The 22,482-nt window shown below is 37.0% G+C and overlaps 1 protein-coding gene across 12 annotated transcripts in view; it reads left to right on the top strand.

Annotated features, from left to right (window-relative positions):
• VPS13B (vacuolar protein sorting 13 homolog B) overlaps positions 1-22,482 on the top strand; it is a 795,728-nt gene that overhangs the window by 419,742 nt on the left and 353,504 nt on the right. For all 12 annotated transcript variants that reach the window (XM_079901966.1, XM_079901971.1, XM_079901960.1 and 9 more), the window contains one exon: positions 13,007-13,118. In XM_079901966.1, the coding sequence (XP_079758092.1) occupies positions 13,007-13,118 (112 nt within the window). The remainder of the gene's footprint in view (positions 1-13,006; positions 13,119-22,482) is intronic.

Genomic DNA, 22,482 nt, shown 5'->3' with positions numbered 1-22,482 from the left:
TAACCTACATCTAAGGACTTTAGTTTTTCTTTTTGTAATATGGTAGCAGGTTGTAGGTTGCAGTTTGGTGTATTTTAAAAAGAGTAAATATGTTATAGTCACTTTACAACTAAATCTTTAGGAGTTATATCAAAATATTGGGTATGTTTCTGACTCTACTAATTACTAGAGTAAGAAATATGAGTTTTTTTTCTTTAGGTCTTTTGCTAGTAAAGCTTATACTTTCAGTTGTTTTGTTAAACTCAAATGTTGTGTTCTATATACCTAAGAGAATTAAAAATTGCTTTAAAAAATTAGCAAACACACCACACACTGCATTAATGGCATAAATTATATTGACAGTCTTGTGCAGCCTTCACCACTGTCTATTTCCAAAATGTTTTCATCACCCCAAACCGTAACTCTATACCTTATATATTAAGCCGTAACTCCCCCTTGATAACCTCTAATTTACTTTCTGTCTCTCTGAATTTTCCTCTTCTAGATATTTCATAAAAGTTGAATCACAGAATATTTGTCCTTTTGTGTCTGGCTTATTTCACTTAGCATAATGTTTTCCGGGTCCATTCGTGTTGTAGCATGTATCACAGTTTCATTTCTTTTTATGCCCGAATAATATCTATTGTGTAGATACACCCCATTTTGTTTATCCAGTCTCTATCAGATACTTAGGTTGTTTCCACTGTTGGGTTGGCTATTGTGAGTAATGCTACTATATACAAACGTCTGTTTGAGCCCATTTTTAATTCTTTTGGATATATACCTAGGAGTGAAATTGCTGGCTTATATGTAGTTCTTTGTTTAGGATTCTGTGTTTTTGAGTAACCATCAATCTGCTTGGAAGCCCTTTTGACTAGGACAGGATTTATGGTATTTTCTGAACAATACTGATGTGCAGGCATAGTTGAGTCAACGGGAAGAGCAATGGGAGCTCCCTCTTAGTAGGGGTGGTAGTACCTGTGTGCTGAGCACCTTCACAATGAGACACAGGTCAGCAGTTTCCGTGGTTAACTCTAGCTTCATTTTTATGTCATACTCAGTGGTGGTTTATTGAAACAGGTTCTTGTGTTTCATTGATTTGTGTAGATGTCTGAAGGAATACAGATCTGGCTATTTGAGAAAAGGGTGGGAAAGGAACAGCTTTATTTCCCTTGTATGTGCATTTGTTTTGTTTGTTTGTCATTTGTTGGCTTATTGTTTTATGACCAATTAGTTATGTTTCATGACTAATACTATATATCACACAGTTTTGTTGATGTTGGTTTAAATTTCCCATTTGGCTGCTATAACTAGGAGAATCTCCAATTGATTGTAATTGCAAGAAAATTTCTAAACTCTTGCTATTTTATTTTTAAAGCTGCTTTTTTCTTTTTTTTTTTTTTTGGTGGTGCCTGTGGTGGGATTTTTAAGGTATAAGTTCAAAATTCTGATCCCTAAGCACCTGCTAAGCAGGTAACCTTGAATAAGAGTATGCGGTGAGGCTGTGGGTGGGATCTTGTTATAGCCATCTTTGGAAAATATGGTCTGCCACATTTCTCTGTGGACTTTTGGTTAATTTTAATCCTTTGCTTGTGTGAATACTTTTTGTAATAAACACCTTTTTAGTGGCATTCTTCATGACTTGGGTGAGTATATATAAAATAAATTCCTAGCAAAAGGATTGCTAGATCAAAGGGTATAAATATCTTCAAAATATTAAGGGATGTCAAAATGCCCCCCTAAATGGCTGTAGCAGTGTATACTGTTTCCACACTGTCATTCTAACAGAGGTTTATGAAACGTTTTTGGTCTTTTCTCAGTCTCATTAATGAAAAGTACACTTTTTTTCTAAGGAGTTGCTCATCTTCATCATTTGTTAAGAGCTTTTTGTGTTAAGCCTTTTGTTTGACCTACATTGTATTGCATATGTCTTTTCATTTTTGGGGTGTTTTTGCCGTGTGTGTGTGTGTGTGTGTGTGTGTGTGTGTGTGTGTGTGTGTGTGTGTGTCTCTCTAGGTATATATTTATATCTACATGTACATATCTTTACTTGCACCTGTTCTCATATCTGTATCTACCTGAGATGTTATGAATTGCCAAACTATGTGGCTCTCCACAAAAAAGTATATAAAAATGCATGCCAAAAATTCAAAGGTTTTGACATATTATGTTAGATTTTTTTGACACGTTATCTTTCGGCATTGCTACTCTTAATTCAAATGGTCATAATATTTTTATCAGATTAATTAAACCAAATGTAAATTATGTCTTACTGAGTGTGATAGCATACTAAAATGCTCCTATATCATACTTCTCAGCAGGAACTATTTTATAAAACTATCTCCAAGCAATTTGTGCCTGTTGATCAGAGATGATTGGTAAACTAGATGCAACTACATTTCCCATTAATATACATAATCATTAGGTTACACATTTATTGAACCTTCTCTCTGTCTTCAACTGCAAGTATGACAATAACTAATAAAACCTTTTGTTGATGGCTTTGTGTAGGGTTGTCAGTATAATTCTGGCTTTATAAAACTTGAGACTTCAGATGTTTTATTATGTAGAGTTTATATTGAGAATCTTAAAGGAAAAGTTGAAGTCTCTAAAATGCTTTTATTTTATGTTGAATTTAAGGAAACTTAGTTATGATCAACAGTCTGACTTTGTCTGACAATTACATGAAAATTCTGCTCCTTATTTAAGCTTTTGGTTACTTATACAAGCTCATAATTTCAGAGTTCATAGCCTTTTCATTTTCAATACATACTCTTGCCTCAAGAAAAGATAAAATCTTTCGACTCATGTTTCATTTTACAGTAAATGTAAAAGTTTATAATAGTTCATCTTAAAATTCATTTAACAATAAGAAAATTATATTTAACATTCTAATATTTAAAGAAGTGATATTGAAAGTCTGGTTTTCGACTTGAATATTGCTTGCTTTATGTGCAGTTATCAAGATTCTGAATCTACAGGTGTTTGGCTTCCAGCTAGAGCTACTTATTTCATAACAGAGGACTGAGTTTTAGATCTAATGAGTCTTCTAGAGTGAGTAGTTCCTCATGAGACTTAATTTTTAAAAATACAGTTAAAGCAAAGAAGGAAGGCATTCATTTTCGTGTTGAAAATGCTTCTAGAGGGAACATTTCCTCATTTGGTCCAACTAGTAAATGCAGGTGAAGTAAACGAAAAAAGAGAAGCTTTGAGGTGGAGTCAAGATGGCTGTGTAGGAAGACGTGGAGTTAGCATCTCCCCACAACCAGGGTGCCTGCTGGCTGCCAGTGGAGGACTCTGATGCCCAAGGGGATGGGAGGAACCCCAGATTGAACCGGTAGCATATAGGGGGACTGAGAGGGGAGGAGAAGTGGAGGCCAGAAAGGATCGGCACCCCTGAGGCTGGGGAGGTCATAAGAGGCAGGTGGGAGGGACTCTCCAGGAAGAGCAGGAGAGGAGTGGAGGGCAATTGCCTGGCCCACTTGGGCCAGGGAGCCTGCTGAGCGCCCAAGCCGGTTCCCCCCACTCCAAAGCCCCATCCAGGCCATGTGGGTCCTTGGGTCATAGGAGGGAGGCGGGGGAGATCAGGAGAGGCAGGTGGGAGGGGCCCTGTGGGAGGAGCAGGAGAGGAGCAGAGGGTATTTGCCCCGCCCACTCAGGCCAGGGAAGCCTGCTGAGCTCCCAGGCAGATCCCCTGCCCTCCAAAGCCCCCTCCAGGTCATGTGGGTACTGGGGGCATAGGAAGGAGGCAGAGGGGAGAACAGGAGAGGCAGGTGGGAGGGGCCTTTGGGAAGGAGCGGGAGAGGAGCGGAGGGCGATTGCCCCACCCATTCAGGCACGGGGAGCCTGTTGAGCTCCCAGGCTGATACCCTGCCCTCCAAGCCCCCTCCAGGCTGTGTGGGTCCTTGGGGGCATAGGAGGGAGGCCGGGGAGATCAGGAGAGGCAGGCCGGAGGGGCCCTCCCAGACCCCAGACCAGAGGAGCAGGAGAGGAGAGGAGCGTGTTTGCCCTGCCCATTGGAGCTCAGGAAGCCTGCTGGGCTCCCAGGTGAGGTCCGCTGCCCTCTGAGACCAGGGGTGGAGGGCATGCCTGGGCCCCTTCTGTTTCTTGAGCCTAAACCCCACCCCCCATGGACCCCATGGCCTTTTCCTGCCCTGTGGTCCTGAGCATTAGCCCCACCCACTGCCCAAACCTCGCCCTGGCTTAGGCCCCGCCTTCCACAGCCAAGGTCTTCCCACACACACACACTGTTTTTTTCCCCCCTCTTCCTCTTTCTTCCTATTGTGGTACTGATGTACCTTCCGGTTGTTGATTCATCTATATTTTTATTTTTATATACTTTCTAACATATCTGTCAGTTTCCTAGTCTAAATTTATTTTTTACCTTGTTATTCTCTCTTTTTTTTTGGCCACCCCATGTGGCTTGCAGGATCTTGGTTCGCGAGCCCGGGGTCAGGCGGAAGCTCCTGTGGTGGGAGCTCCAGGTCCAAACCACTGGGCTAACAGAGAACCTCAGACCCCAGGGAATATTCATCAGAGTGAGGTCTCAGAGAGGTCCTCATCTCAGCACCAAGACCCAGCTCTACCCAATAGCCTACAAACTCCAGTGTTGGAAGCTTCATGCCAAACAACCAATAAAACAGAAACACAATCCCACTCATTAAAAAAAAAAAAAAAGAGACAGCAAAAAATATGTCACAGATAAAGGAGCAAGGTACAAGACCTACAAGACCAAATAAATGAGAGGAAATAGGCAATCTACCTGGAAAAGAATTCAGAGTAATGAGAAAGATGATACAGAATCTCGGAAATAGAATGGAAATATAGATTGAGAGAATACAAGAAATGTTTAACAAAGATCTAGAAGAACTAAAGAACAAACAAAGAGAGATGAACAACAAAATAACTGAAATGAAAAATACACTAGAGGAATCAATAACAAAATAACCAAGGCAGAAGAATGAATAAATGAGCTGGAAGACAAAATGGTGGAAATAATTGCCGAGGAGCAGAATAAAGAAAAAAGAATGAAAAGAATTGAAGACTATCACAGAGACCTCTGGGACAATGCTAAACGCACCAACATACGAATTCTAGGAGTTCCAGAAGAAGAAGAGAAAAAGAAAGGGTCTGAGAAAATATTTGAAGAGATTATAGTGGAAAACTTCTCTAACATGGGAAAGGACATAGTCACCCAAATCCAGGAAGCACAGCAAGTTCCATACAGGATAAACCCGAGGAAAAACACAAAAAGACACATATTAAATAAACTAACAAAAATTAAATTCAAATAAGAAATATTAAAAGCATCAAGAGAAAAACAAAAAAATAGCATACAAAGGAATCCGCATAAGGTTATCAGCTGATTTTTCGGTGGATACTCTGCAGGCCAGAAGGGAGTGGCAGGATATATTTAAAGAGATGAAAGAGAAAAACCTAGAAGCAAGATTACCCAGCAAGGATCATTCAGATTCAATGGAGAAGTCAAAAGCTTTTCAGACAAGCAAAAGCTATGAGAATTTGGCACCACCAAACCAGCTTTACAGCAAATGCTAAAGAAACTTCTCTAATCAAGAAACACAAGAGAAGAAAAATACCCACAAAACAAACCCAAAACAATTAAGAAAATGGTGATAGAAACATACATATAGATAATAACCTTGAGTGTAAATAGATTAAATGCCTCAACCAAAAGACACAGACTGGCTGAATGGATACAAAAACAAGACCCATATGTATGCTGTCTACAAGAGACCCACTTCAGACCTAGGGATGCATTGAAAGTAAAGGTATGGAAAAAGATATTCCATGCAAATGGAAATCAGAAGAAAGCTGGAGTAGCAATACACATATCAGATAAAATTGACTTTAAAGACTGATACAAGAGGTAAGGAGGGACACTACATAATGACCAAAGGATCAATCCAAGAAGATATAACAATTATAAATGTTTATGCACCCAACATAGGAGCACCTCAGTACATAAGGAAAATGCCAACAACCATGAAAAGAGAAATCGACGGTAACACAATAATAGTAGGGGACTTATACACCCCACTTATTCCAATGGACAGATCATCCTAACAGAAAATAAATAAGGAAACACAGCTTTAAATGACACAATAGACCAGATAGATCGAATTGATATTTATAGAACATTCCACCCAAAAGTGACAGAATACACTTTCTTCTCAAGTGCACATGGAACATTCTCCTGGATAGATCACATCTTGGGTCACAAATCAAGCCTCAGAATATTTAAGATAATTGAAATCATATCAAACATCTTTTCTGACCACAAAGCTGTGAGATTTGAAATCAGTTACAGGAAAAACACTGTAAAAGACACAAATACCTGGAAGCTAAACAGTGCACTACTAAATAACCAAGAGATCACTGAAGAAATCAAAGAAGAAATTTAAAAATACGTAGAAACAAATGACAATAAAAACATGAAGACCCAAAACCTATGGGACGCAGCAAAAGCAGTTCTAAGAGGGAAGTTTATAGTAATTCAGTCTCACCCCAAGAAACAAGAAAAATCTCAAATAAACAATCTACACTACACTTATAACAACTAGAGAAAGAAGAACAAAGAAAACCCAAAGTCAGTAGAAGGAAAGAAATCATAAAGATCAGAACAGAAATAAATGAAATGGAAATGAAGAAAACAGTAGCAAAGATCAATAAAACTAAAAGCTGGTTCTTTGAGAAGATAAACATAATTGATAAACCATTAGGCAGACTCATCAAGAAAAAAAGGAAGAGGACACAAATCAATAAAATTAGAAATGAAAAAGGAAAAATCACAACTGACACTGCAGTAATACAAAGGATTATAAGAGACTACTGCAAACAAGTATATGCCAATTAAATGGACAACCACAAAGAAATGGACAAATTCTTGGAAAGGTACAATTTTCAAAGACTGAACCAGGAAGAATTAGAAAATATAAACAGACGAATCACAAGTAATGACATTGAAACGGTAATTAAAAACCTTCTAACAAACAAAAGTCCAGGACCGGATGGCTTCACAGGCGAATTCTATCAAACATTTAGAGAAGAGCTAATACCGATCCTTCTCAAACTCTTCCAAAAAGTTGCAGAGGGAGAAACACTCCCAAATTCATTCTACGAAGCCACCGTTACCCTGATACCAAAACTAGAAAAAGATATCACACAAAAAAGGAAATTGTAGACCAATATCACTGATGAACATAGATGCAAAAATCCTCAACAAAATGCTAGCAAACAATCCAACAGCACATTAAAAGGATCATACAGGGTTTCCCTGGTGGCGCAGTGGTTGAGAGTCCACCTGCCGATGCAGGGGATGCAGGTTCGTGCCCCGGTCTGGGAAGATCCCACATGCCGCGGAGTGGCTGGGCCCGTGAGCCATGGCCGCTGAGCCTGCGCGTCCGGAGCCTGTGCTCCGCAACGGGAGAGGCCACAACAGTGAGAGGCCCGCGTACCACACACACACACACAAAAAACGGATCATACAGCATGATCAAGTGGGATTTATCCCAGGGAAGCAAGGATTCTTCAATATATGCAAATCACTCAATGTGATACACTATATTAACAGATTAAGGAATAAAAAGCATATGATCATGTCAATAGATGCAGAAAAAGCTTTTGACAAAATTCAACACCCATTTATGATAAAAACTCTCCAGAAAATGGGTATAGAGGCTACCTACCTCAACATAATAAAGGCCATATGTGACAAACCCACAGCAAGCATCATACTCAATGGTGAAAAACTGAAAGCATTTCCACTAAGATCAGGAAGAAGACAAGGATGTCCACTCTCACCACTATTATTCAACGTAGTTTTGGAAGTCCTAGCCACGACAATCAGAGAAGAAAAAGACGTAAAAGGAATCCAAATTGGAAAAGAAGAAGTAAAACTGTCTCTCTTTGCCAATGACATGATACTATACGTAGAAAATCCTAAAGATGCCACCAGAAAACTCCTAGAACTAATCAATGCATGTGGTAAGGTTGCCAGATACAAAATTAATGCACAGAAATCTCTGGCATTCCTATACACCAACAACAAAAAATCAGAAAGAGAAGTTAAGGAAACACTCCCATTTACCATTGCAACAAAAAGAATAAAATACCTAGGAATAAACCTGCCTAAGGAGGTGAAAGACTTTTACTCAGAAAACTGTAAAAAACTGATGAAAGAAATTAATGATGACATAAACAGAGAAATATACCATGTTCTTGGATTGGAAGAATCAACATTGTGAAACTGACTCTACTCCTCAAAGCAATCTACAAATTCAGTGCAATCCCTATCAAACCACCAGTGGCTAATTCTAATTCTTCACCGAATTAGAACGAAAAATCTTACAATTCGTAGGGAAACAGAAGAGACCCCAAATAGCCAAAGCAATCTTTTTTTTTTTTAACATCTTTATTGGAGTATAATTGCCTTACAATGGTGTGTTAGTTTCTGCTTTATAACAAAGTGAATCAGCTATACATATACATATATCCCCATATCTCTTCCCTCTTGCGTCTCCCTCCCTCCCATCCTCCGTATCCCACCCCTCTAGGTGGTCACAAAGCACCAAGCTGATCTTCCTGTGCTATGCAGGTGCTTCCTACTAGTTATCAGTTTTACATTTGGTAGTGTATATATGTCCATGCCACTTTCTTTCTTTGTCTCAGCTTACCTTTCCCCCTCCCCATGTCCTCAAGTCCGCCAAAGCAATCTTGAGAAAGAAAAATGGAGTTGGAGGAATCATGCTCCCCGACTTCAAAGTATACCACAAAGCTACAGTAATCAAGACAGTATGGTACTGGTACAAAAACAGAAATATAGATCAATGGTACAGGATAGAATGCCCAGAGATAAGCCCATGCACTTATGGGCACCTAATTTACGACAAAGGAGGTAAGAACATACAATGGAGAAAAGACCGCCTCTTCGATAAGTGGTGCTGGGAAAACTGGACAGCTACATGTAAAAGATGAAATTAGAACAGTCCATAACACCAAACACAAAAATAAACTCAAAATGCATTAAAGACCTAAATGTAAGACCAGACACTATAAAACTCTAGAGGAAAACATAGGCAGACCACTGTATGACATAAATCACAGCAAGATCCTTTTTTGACCCACCTCCTAGAGAAATGGAAATTAAAATAAACAAATGGCACCTAATGAAACTGAAAAGCTTTTGCACAGCAAAGGACCATAAACAAGTCCAAAAGACCACCTTCAGAATGGGAGAAAATGTTTGCAAAGGAAGCAACTGACAAAGGATTAATCTCCAAAATATACAAGAAGCTCAGCCTGCTCAATATCAATAAAACAAACAACCCAATCCAAAAATGGGCAGAAGCTCTAAATAGACATTTTTCCAAAGAAGATATACAGATTGCCAACAAACACATGAAAGGATGCTCAATATCACTAATCATTAGAGAAACACAAATCAAAACTATAGTGCGTAGTTGGTCACACTGGTCAGAATGGCCATCATCAAAAAATCAACAAACAACAAATGCCGGAGAGGGTTTGGAGAAAAGGGAACCCTGTTTCACTGTTGGTGGGAATGTAAATTGATACAACCACTATGGAAAACAGTATGGATGTTCCTTAAAAAACTAAAAATAGAATTACCATATGACCCAGCAATCCCACTACTGGGCATATACCCTGAGCAAACCATAATTCAGAAAGAGTCATGTACCACAGTGTTCATTGCAGCACTATTTACAATAGCTAGGACATGGAAGCAACCTAAATGTCCATCGACAGATGAATGGATAAAGAAGATGTGGCACATATATACAATGGAATATTAGCCATAAAAAGAAACGAAATTGAGTTATTTGTAGTGAGGTGGATAGACCTAGAGTCTGTCATACAGAGTGAAGTCAGAAAGAGAAAAACAACTACTGTATGCTACCACATATATATATATATATATATATATATATATATATATATATATACACACATATATATATTTATAATCTAAAAAAAGTGGTAGTGATGAACCTAGTTGCAGAATAGGAATAAAGAGGTAGACCTATAGAGAATGGGCTTGATGACGGGGTGGGAGGGTGAAGCTGGGGCGAAGTGAGAGTAGCTTCAGCATATATACACTACTGAATGTAAAATTTTTGGCTGGTGGGAAGCAGCAGCAGAGCACAGGGAGATCAGCTCGGAGCTTTGCGATGACCTAGAGGGGTGGGATAGGGAGGATGGGGGAAGGCTCAAGAGGGAGGGGATATGGGGACATGTGTATGCATATGGCTGATTCGCTTTGTTGTGCAACAGAAACTAACACGGTACTGTGAAGCAATTATATTCCAATAAAGTTCTTTAAAAAAATATATATATATAGTTAAGTTCAAGGTGGGGATAGATAAATTCATGAAGAGTAATTCACCAGTAAGATGTTGCATTACCTACCAACATTCATATTAGGTTGGAAGGCCCAGAGTTAATTATTAGGGCCTCTCATAGATAGCATGAATAGGCTTTGTCAGGGAGAGTTATACCCTCCAGTTCTGGATGGACAGAAAGAGAGAAGATCTGTGGTGCATGATGTTGGCTCAGGAGTCTTGCCTTTGACTGCAGTCTTAGCTGCGAGCTCTGACCAGGTGGACCACATCTCTTGTCTGATCCTTGCCAGAGCAAGGACCCAGAAGTCTTGCCCGCGTACACCTTCAACCACTGCCTACAGCTACCACCACTCCCACCACAGTTCAGCTGTTTATACAAAATGTGTATTAACCTATATGGAATCATCATCTTTCCCCTAATCTTCAGCTGTTTCTGTTAATGGTACTGTTTGCTTGTATTGGTATGAAATTTGCAAACTTCAAATGTTTTTACGTTTTTATTAAAGAAAAAACAAGAATACCAAAATTAAAAAAAAAAAGGGAAGCTTGTTTTTTTGCCAACTATAAAGTAACTAAAGAAATGACTCAAGGCACTTTCTTGCATAAATATCTATTATTATTATTTTTTTGTATATCTCAAAGGTACATTTTGATAAGCTGAATACTTTCTGTAATAAAATTGATTGTTTTAATTTAGTTTGTGGATGATCTGCATTAAGTGCTTTTTATCATTATTATTATAACTTCATAGTCAGTTTAATATAGTGAGAATAGTTTTGGCTCTAACAGAAACAGAATTCTGTTCTTGGATCTGGCTTTGTATGTAACACCAAGTACGTCATTTTTCTTCCATATGTACCTCATTTGCTGCAGTGTTTCTATTACATTTCAGACTTTCATATGGTCGGTAGTATCCGTAGCCTAGAAGAACAGTTAGCAAGTACACTAATTGCACTTTTGTGGTATGCTCTATTCTCCAGGCTTACTATTTATTGATTTAATTGAGGCCTTCTGCTTAATCAGAGGTTTTTACCCACATGGAACTATTTGATAAGCGTGGCATTAAAATGCAAGATCTATGAAATGTAAACAGTGTTCATAGTATAAGGACCTATAATCAAGCCAGACCTCTAGTCATTTGAAAATAGTACAACTGCATGAGAAGTAGTTTTCTATTTGATCTTTTTTGCTATGGACATTTAAAAATACCATCTTTATTGTAGCATCCACATGCTAATATTTATTATGATAGCTTGTCTCTTTCTTCCCCTTTTGCTGTCCTTCCCCTTCCCCTGCCATTTTGCCTCTCCCTTTATGTACATCTTATTTTGGTTCTTTCTTTTCCTCACTGAATATCTTTCTTCTTACTTTTCTTGATTTTCTTAATTCTGACTTTCTCTTTTAGACTAATCTAAGTCAGACCATACTGAGTGTTCTGCTGAAGCAGCTGGAAATAATCTCTTAGCTTTTGCATTCTTTGGCCACCACAGTTTGGGAAATATGGATTGTATGCCTTTGTAGGCATGTTCTGTTCAGGATATTCCTGAGGTCTTGCAGCCAGTCCTTTTCTGTTCCGTTTGTGGCAGATGGTTGTTCTTTGAGAGAAATTATGAATTTTAGTATATGTTTTCTTCACAACCCAAAAAGTTGTATATTGTTAACAATTTTAAACAGCTACTACAGTAGACTCATCTGTGGGGGAAGAGGGAGTAAAATTTAATGTAAATTAATGGGGCCATCAAGAACACCTTTTCATTCCAAATAATTTTTAGAAAAAGACATTAAATTAGCCAGTGACTTATAGAAAAATTGTTGGGCTTTTTATCATGAGAACATGTGATAAAATTTTTTTTTCAGTATAGAGAAAAGAATCAGAATTAATATACCTTTTTACCTTTTATTGTTTTCTGAGAATACTTAGCTTTAGATTCCATTAGGAAGCAGAACTTTTACACAAGTGTGAAATTACTATTTCTCAAGTAATTCCACTATAGAAATTATTAAAATTAAAAAGTGCCTAGAATAGAAAGTTGAAGTGTCCTTACGTGTTAATCAATTACTGGGTTTTTTCTTTCTTTATCATTGCAGCCATTATTTTCTTCACCATTGCAGGCATTAAGCTGACATGTTACAGCCTAACGTGCTATTGTGTGTTTGTATGTATGTGTGTGTGTGTGTGTGTGTGTGTGTGTGCGTGCGTTGTATTTAATTATTACTAATTGTGTAAATTCAAGTAACTTTGAGAATTTGTTACTGCCTTTCTGATATCCTTCAATATATTTGTAAACAACAATGCAGTGTTGAAACCCTAGGGCTGAAAATCACTTGGGAGAAAGATGTAGTATTATCAGATCATGAAATTAGATAAACATACTGCTTCAATATTACTTACGTTTAATTAATATCACATGTTGAGTGGAGTTTTTTTTCATTGCCATTTTAATTGTCTATCCAGAGAACTACTTATTGGGATGTAAAGGAAATAGTTAAGAAAAGCATTAAATATTTCTATTTTAAACAAATTTTTCCTTGTTCTCATTTATGGTCTTATCTTAATTTGTCTCTATCCCATTATTCAAAAAATTTTCCTTAAAGATGAAGTTGCATACAGATCTACTGTATACATAATTGATCTATTTCTTTTACAGCTAATCAGGCAGCAAAAGAAGACACCATGGTTCTGAAGATTGGCTCTGTTGCTATGGCTCCCCAGGCTGACAATCCCCTTGGCAGATCTGTCCTCAGGAAAGATATTTACCAGTAAGTTTATTTTCTTATGTTCAATCTTGCAACAATTTCATACTGCAAAGAAGTACACTGATCAATAAAACTTGCTCAGTGTGGCCTGTAGAAATACTTTTCATTCGGGATCTTTTGATATTTAAAACCAGGTTTTTCTGATTTTCTTCAGTTGTGGGTTTTTAAATTCATTCAGACAAATCAAGTATTTCTGTGAAGTGTTGATGAATAACAGAATGTAAGTACCAAGTCACCATAAAACTGAAGAAGCGCAGTTTGGAAAATTTTAGCAGACTTTAAATTTGACCAAATTTCTAATTACATGAGAAAATTAGGTCCTCTCTAGAACTACCATATCCTAATATAGTCATATTGTATCAAAATGAAGCATTTTCTTAACTATAAGCCATTATTTGAAATGTAGGACTGTGCGTGTCATATGGATCAAAGCTGTAAAGAAAAGCAAACTTCTAAGGAGAAATTTCACAGTAAACACTTTCTGTGAAAATGCCATGCTCTGGATTTTGTCATTGACTATTTGCAAACCACACCAAGCATATATGGACAACTAAACTGGTGAACACATGTAATCAACATGATAAAAATAATATATCATTCGTACTGAAGTTGGCACTGCTGCCAGACATAAAAGTACAGTTGCAAATAATGCCAAGTGAGAAAAGTCACAGAAATACAGATGAACAAGTGTCTTATTTTTCCTGCTGGTCTGTTTTTCAGATGTTGTAGTCTCTCACTCTTATCAGAAATAAATTTCTCCTGTTCTCCAATAAATGTTACTGCTCAGAAAGATTCTGATTTTTGTAATACATTTACCACCTAGAGGGTTACAGCTATTTTTACTTTAAGTGGACCTAGGTATTTTGTTTTCTCAATTTTTTCTGTTATTTGTGTTGACATTTTTTGCCATTGAATTGTATATCTTGCTTGCTTTCTTGTATTACTTTTTCTGGTAGCTTATAGTATTCATCCCTTAAATAAGTTTTTATTTTGCTAACTTACGTAAAATTTAAGGATGTCAAAACTGAAGTAGGCCTTAGGAATCATCTAATCCAACTTCCTTATTTTATAGATTGGGAAACTGAGGAGTCAGAAGAATAATTGTCTCTAGTCAAGTAATGACAGAGCCAAGATCACAACTCATATTTTGACTTCCTCAGTATCTAGAGAAAGGATTACAGCAGAATCCTTTCTGGGTGAAAACAATTTAATTTTCTAACATTTGGAAATTCTTTTAGGTATATTTATCTTTTCTTTTCCACTTCAGAGCTAAGTAGTCCTCAAAGAGTTTCCTACTTTCCTTTTGGTGAAAGAAATATGTTTCATATTAAAAGACCCTATTACCATCAATAAAGTGAACCACTAAGATACTTCCTCTCTTCCTCTACCCTTTCCCCTTTCTGGCTCTTCAGCAGTCATTTGTGGAGATGTGGCTCTCCTGTGCCCCCTTCATTGCTTCCTCCCCTTTGTCCTTCTTGAACTTTTTTTCCCTCAGTCTCTCTTCTTATTCACTTCTGTATATTTTTACAGACCTTCCTTATTTTTCCTTCCCTTTCTGTATCTTTCTTCATTCTTTACCTTTTCCCTTTTCATATTTTTTCTTTCTTTACTTTTTACCTTCTTTGCCTGTATCTCATTTCAATCCATTTCACTATTTTAATAGTTTGACTTATTTTATAGAATATAGAAATATAATGCCAAAAAATAAAGTCTAAAAATGTACATTATCTCTTTAGATCTTCAGTGCCTCACATCCTGCCTCACACAAAATACATATAAATATGTACACAAAAAGTACATAATAGCTATTTTATGTTTACAGAATACATGCCCTTACTTTCTTTTTCTAATTGACAAAACCGAGGCACACAGAATTTTTATGTGTTTTTCCAAAAGCATATACTTATCTAATGGCAGAGCATTTCAGAATCTATTTCTTTAGAATTCTCTTCAGTTATTTTTAAATTCATATTTCTATCGTTTAGTCCCTCCCCCTGATTATGTGATTTAGTAATGTCATTCTCCTGCTCCCTTTCCATATGTTTTTACTTCCTCTTTCTTTTAATCTGCCTTTTGTGTTTCTTCTTTCGGTCTTGTTTTTTCTAACTTCCTCAGTGTGATAAATGGCATCTATAAAAAACCCACAGCTAATATAGTTCATAGTCAGAGACTGGGTGCTTTCCCCTTAAGATCAGGAGCAAGACAAGATATCTGCTCTCACCACTTCTATATAGCATTGTATTAGAGGTTCTAACCAGGGCAGTTGGGCAAGAAAATGAAATAAAAGGTACCCAGATGGTAAGGAAGAAATAAAACTGTGTCTTTTTGCAGATGACATGACCTTGTATATAGAAAATCCTAAGGTATCCTCTGGAAAACTTTTGGGTCAATAAACTAGTTCAGCAAGGTTGCAGGATAAAAAATCAATATATAGTTAACCCTTGAGCAACACAGGTTTGAACTGCATGGGTCCACTTATATGTGGGTTTTTTTCAATAGTAAATACTACACAGCCCATGGTTGGTTGAATCCGTGGATACAGAACCATGGATATTGAGGGCTGACTCTAAGGGACTTGAGTATTTATGGATTTTGGTATTCCCGGCGCGTCCTGGACCATTCCCCCACAGATACCAAGGAACGACTGTGTAAATATCAGTTCACAATAATAATAAGCAATGAACTCTTTAAAAGTGAAATTAAGAAAGCAATTCCATTTATAATAGCATCAAAAAGAATTAAATACTTACAAATAAATTTACCAAAATAAATACACAACTTACATTCTAAAAACTACAAAACATTGTTGAAAGAAATTAAAGAAGATCTAAATACACGGGAATTATATCCCAATTACATAGATCAGAAGACTTAGTATTGTTAGATGTCAGTACTCCTCAAAATGATCTGCAGATTCAACATAATCCACATCAAAATTCCAGCTAGCTTCTTTATAGAAATTGGCAAAGTTTCTATATGGAAAATTATTCATATGGAATTTCAAGGAACTCAGAATAGCCAAAACAATCTTGGAAAAGAACAAAGTTGGAGGATTCACACTTCCAGATTTCAAAATTTATGACAAAACAACAATAATCAAGCTAGTGGAGTACTGATATGAAGGTAGACATACAGATCAATAATAGAATTGAGAGTCCAGAAATAAACCATCACATTTACTATCAATTGGTTTTTAATAAAGGAGCCAAGACAATCCAGTGGTAAAGAATAGTTTTTCAACAAATGGTACTCAGAAATCAGTATATCCACATGAAATTGGACCCTTACCTGACATTATATACAAAAATTAAGTCAAATGGATCAGAGACGTACAATTAAGAGCTAAAATTCTGAAACTTATAGAAGGAAGCATAGGAGTAAATCTTTGTGACCTCCGATTAGATAATGGTTTCTTATAAATGACACCAAAGGCATGGGGGACAAAAGAAAAAATAGATAAAATGAACTGTATCAATATTATAAACTTTTTTGCTGCAAAGGACTCTATCAAGGAAGTGACAATCCACAGAATGGGAGAAAATATTTACAAATCACCTACCTGATAAGAGATTTATATCCAGAATAGGTAAAAAACTCTTACAACTCAATAATTGATGGACAACCAGTTAAAAATGTACAAAGGATTTGGATATATATGCAAAGAAATAGAAAAATGGCTAATAAGCGCATGTAAAGGTGTTCAACCCCATTAGTCATTAGGGAAATACAAGTCAAAACGACACCCACTAGCATGGTTATACTATAAAAGGCAACAGATGTGGAGAAATTGGAACCCTCCTACATTTCTAGTGGGAATGTAAAATGGTGCATCTACTGTGGAAAACTGGCAATTTCTCATAAGGTTAAACATAGAGTTACCATATGATGCAGGAATTTAACTCCTAGGTATGTACACAAGAGAATTGAAACATATATCCATACAAAAGCATGCACACCAATGTTCATGGCAGCACTATTCATAATATCCAAAAAGTCAAAACTACAGAAAGGTTTATCAACTGATGAATGGTTAAGTATAACGTGTTATGCCCATAAAATAGAAAATTATTCTGCCATAGAAAGGGATGAAGTATATGCTATAATATGGATCGATGTTAGAAAAACGCAAAGTGAAAGAAGCCAAACACAAAGAGCCACATATTATGTGATTCCATCTATATGAAATTTCCAGAGTAGACAAAAATACATACAGACAGAAAGTAGAATAGTGTTAGCTAGGAGGGGAAAATAGAATGACTGCTAATGGGTATAGAATTTCTTTTGGGGGTGATAAAAATGTTCTAGTATCAGATAGTAGTGAGGTACAATGAATGATATATAATGAGTAAAATGAGAGTATACAAAATAAAATGCTGAATTGTACACCTCAAAAGGACAAACTTTATGGGATGTCAGTTATATCTCAACAAAACTGATTTAAGAAAAAAATATTAATTGATGCCACAAAAAGGTCCAGAGGAATTAAATTTCAGAGAGAGAAATACCCTTTCTACGTAAGTGGACAGTGGGTACTTTTTTTTTTTTTTTTACATCTTTATTGGAATATAATTGCTTTACAATAGTGTGTTGAGTTTCTGCTGTGTAACAAAGTGAATCAGCTATATGTATACATGTATCCCCATATCTCCTCCCTCTTGCGTCTCCCTCCCACCCTCCCTATCCCACCCCTCTAGGTGGTCACAAAGCACCGAGCTGATCTCCCTGTGCTATGTGACTGCTTCCCACTAGCTATCTATTTTACATTTGACACTGGGTACTCTTTCAGCTCTCTGGAACTTTTTGCTTCGTCTGGCTGTAAGCAGAGAGATTTTGTTGTGGGAAGTAGAAATCAAGGGACATTTATCAGTCACGTAGGCTAGAGGAGCCTCAAACATACAGTCAGTCCTCCGCAGTGCTTTTTTCTATGTATCAAGTGTGGAAGGGAGCTGGCAAGAAGAAATTGAGTTTCTCAAAGTTTCACATTCCTTAAAAGACAAAGCCATGCTAGAGGTGCACTGTTCAGTACAGTAGCCACTGACTACATGTGACTGTTCTGCTTTTGAAATGTGGCAGTCCTAATTGAGATATTCTGTAAGTATAAAAGATACTGAAGATTTTGAAGAATTAAGAAGAAAAATACCTCATTAATAATCTTTATATCGATTATATATTGCAGTGACCATATTTTAGATATATTGAGTTAAATATATTATTGCAACTGTTTTCCACTGTTTTTTTTAATCCTTTTATCAGTGTAACTGCCAGTAAATTTTCATTTACATAGGTGGCTCCCAATTGTGGTTTGCATTATATTTCTATTGAACAGTGCAACATTGTAGGGAAAGGCCTGCAACAAACACAGGACGTCTCACCCTTGAGATGTTTGAAACCAAAGGTGAATTGGGTTTAGTTAGAGTTGCAAGCCAACCCCAACCTAGTTCAGTTCACAACTGGATGGAAATGATCCACCCCTTATCCGTGCTGCCTGGCGAGAATAGATGTGCCTTCTCTGGGAGAAAATAACGTTGATTTCTGTTTCTGTAGCCTTTTTATACATGGTGTCTGATACATGATAAAAAAGAAAAAAGATATCCAAAAAGCAGGAAGATTTGACCCATTATCAGGAGAAAATTTAGCTAGTGGAAAAGACCCACAGATGACTGAGATTTGAAATTAGTAGACAGAAGTTTGAAATAATTGTTATTAATACTGTAAAGAAAAATGTTGAAAAAATGGAGGATTTCATAGAAATTAGCTCTATTTAAATTAGATCCTAAAACTGAATAATACAGTATCTGAAATTAAGGACTCATTGGATAGCCATAACTGCAGATGGGCAAAGCAAAAGATGGGATTAGTGAACTTAGAGATAGCTTCAGAGAAATTATCCAAACTGAAGCACAAAGAGGGAAAAAAAATATTAGAAAAGGAAAAAGGAACAAGAAAGAGAACAAATGGAAAACATGTGGGGCACTGTTAGATGGTCTAACATGTAATGGGAGTACAAGAAGTAGAAGAAAGATTGAATGGAATAAAACGAGTAATTAAAGAGATAGACCTTGAGACTTTTCTAAATTTATCAAGAGTCATTAACTAGCAGACTCAAGAAGCCTATCCTCAATCCAAGCAAGATAAGTGCAAAGAAAACTACACCTAGGTACATGTTCAAATGATTGAAAATCAAAGATAGACAATAAAGAGACTGCTCCCTGATGGGCTGAGGCAAGATGTTGAGCAGAGAGAGAGAGAGAGAGAGAGAGAGAGAGAGAGCAACGGCATCTGCATTCCCCAACACAGGTTTCAAGGCCTAAGACAGATCTCAGGAGAGATGAGATGCTTTTGTCTTTTCTGAAGTTTGAGAAAAATCTTAAATGCAGCCAGTTAAAAAAAAAAAAAAGACATATTGCCTTTGAAGGAAAACAGGAAGACCAAAATAACTGAAGATCTTAAATTTGAAGATGAGAAAACTCCTAGTTGATGTGCAGCCATTCTTCAGATACTTGGCTTATCATGTGTCATTCCTTCTGAAGCTAAGAATAGACCTAGGACCATTAAATTTGTGGATATTATAATGACGTTAATTGCAGCTCAGTGAAATAAAGGTCTTTCAGATTATAAAAGTCTAATCATAAATGGGACTATTTGTTCATTAGTCATTATTTGACAAATGTTTATTGGGAGCCTACTGTGCATCAGGCACTATTCTAGATATTGAGTATAGATCAATGAACAAGACAAAGAAAAATCCCTGGTCTTAAATTTAATGGAGGAGAGAGACAGTTATTTATAAATAAATAAAGTAAATAAATAAATAATCTGGTATATTAGACTATAAGAAATGCTGTGGAGGCAATACAGCAGGGAGGAAGATAGAAAATGGGAAGCTAGAGGTGGACAGCATGGCCCTAATCAGAGGACATCTCACCAAGAGAGCACAGGATCCTGAAGCAAGAGTGTGCCCAAGAAGCCAATGGCAGGAGAAACAGTGTGTGCCCAGGGAAAGTAGTAGGCTGTGAGGTGAGAGACACTATGGAGGAACCTCATAGGCCATTGTGAGGACTTTGGCTATTACTTTGAGTGAGATGTAGTTGTGGGGAAAATAATTTACACATGCCCAGTTTTGAAATACTGCTTCTGTTGTTTACTAAATATCTATCTATAGAAGGAAGTGAAGGGCTCACCAGCAGGGACTAAAGGTAGACAAAGATAGAAAAGGGGTGAAATATATATTTAAAAACAAAGGAAGTCACAGTTCAAAAGAGCCAGTGGGAGTTTGATATTGATCTCTCTAAAGGTTAAGGATTATTTCTATTATTTGTGTCAACTGAATGTGTGATATGAAGTTTTTTTTTTTATTATTAAGAGGTTGATTTCTTCATCAAATGAGAAACTCTAAGAGGGTTTGAGCAGAGAAGTGGCATAATTCAATTTATATTTAAACACATAATTCAGGCCAATATGTGAAGAATAGACTGTAGGCAGGGAAGGGCAAGGGCTTGTGACTACTGCAATGATCTTGGCAGGAGATGATGGTGGTTTGGCCCACGGTTGTGGCTGTGGAAGTGGTGGGAAGTGGTCAGATCTTGGAGATGTTTTAGAGGTAGAGCCAAGAGAATTTGCAGATGGATTGCACATGGGGTTTGAGACAAAGGAGATAAGGATAATTCAGTTGTATGGCATAAGCAGCTAGAAGGATGACATTAACCGAGGGAAGGAAAGACTGTGGGAGGATTTAGTTTGGGGGATGGGCAGGTGGCGTTCAGGAGTTTATTTTTGAAAATGTTGACTGTCTCAGGAGGTACTGAGCTACCCATTGCTGATGTAGCAAAGGCTGATCAACTACATGGAAGGCTTAGAGAGGATTATGATTTATGTTGAATTAGACTAGTGCTTCTTAAATTTAATGTGCATATGGATCACCTGGAGACCTTTTTAAAATGCAGGTTTTGACTTGGGAGGTATGGAATGAGGCCTGAAATTCCACATTTCTACCAAGAATGATTGGGTATGACACTGATACTGGATCATACTGATGTGCTGCTTCAAGGACCACACCTTGTGTAGCATAATTAGATCAATGGTTTACAAAAGTTTTGAACAAAGAGGATTTTTTAAAAAATACATTTTTAATAAATGTTAATAATTTTAATGCTAAAAACTCAAGCATTATGAAAGGCTCTACCACAAAAAGTGAGTATCCTTCACTCCCATGCTTTCCCACCCACTCCGTAACAAAATCACTCAGTGGAGTCTTTTTTTAACTTCATAATTTTTACAAACTTTCGTTGATACTTGTTACTTTTAGAATCTTTGACTCAGGAAATGTAAAATAATAAAACTTCTATTAAATTATTAATACCTTATATGAATTCATACTTTATTCTTCTTCTAAAGAAAATCTGATCCACTAGAAAACAACAGAACATATATAACGTATTTATTCAGTGATCATGCCCAGCTGTATATAGTCATGAGCTCCTTTCTTAACTATCTATGCTCTTTACCTGCTTCCTCCTTGCCTACTAATCTATCTTACATCTGCTTGTTCCTGGACAAGACAATCTCCCAGTTGACTTTCAACTCAGTCTGAGATGTTCCTATTCTATGATGTGTTCAACCATTTCCCTGACTCATACCAAAGTTCTGAAGCACAGACAGTCTGCCCTAATATTAAGATTTTTCCTTTATCTTGCAAAACCTCTTTTCCTGAGAGATGATTCAGGTTCTTGTCTGAAGCTAAAAGAGAAGCAGAAAAACAGTTAAGGATAAACGATTATAGAGGCAGACTTTTTTTTTTAACTCTTTAAATTTATTTATTTATTTAATTTATTTTTGGCTGTGTTGGGTCTTTGTCTCTGCACAAGGGCATTCTCTAGTTGCGGCAAGTGGGGGCCACTCTTAATCGCGGTGCGCGGGCCTCTCACTATCGCGGCCTCTCGTTGCAGAGCACAGGCTCCGGCCTCTCTTGTTGCAGAGCACAGGCTCCAGACGCCCAGGCTCAGTAGTTGTGGCTCACAGGCTCAGTTGCTCCGCGGCATGTGAGATCTTCCCAGACCAGGGCTTAAACCCGTGTCCCCTTCATTGGCAGGCAGATTCTCAACCACTGCGCCACCAGGGAAGCCCCAAGGCAGACTTTTTAAAAAGTTACCTATGCTAGACTGATTTAAGGAAATTACAATAATATAGGGATTATAAAGAAATATAATTAAAATGTTTAAATGTGTAACTTAAACATTAAGAATTTAATAAATTTACTTACTCTTATATAAATGGATTATATATATTTTTAGAAACTTTATGTTTTACAAAATCTGGTACATCATCTGCAGCTCATTAATTATAGTGTTTACGATTGTTTATTAAAAAA

This window comes from Stenella coeruleoalba, assembly GCF_951394435.1.
Source record: "Stenella coeruleoalba genome assembly, chromosome: 17".
Lineage (NCBI taxonomy): Eukaryota > Metazoa > Chordata > Mammalia > Artiodactyla > Delphinidae > Stenella > Stenella coeruleoalba.
This window is presented reverse-complemented; position numbering and strand designations above follow the sequence as displayed.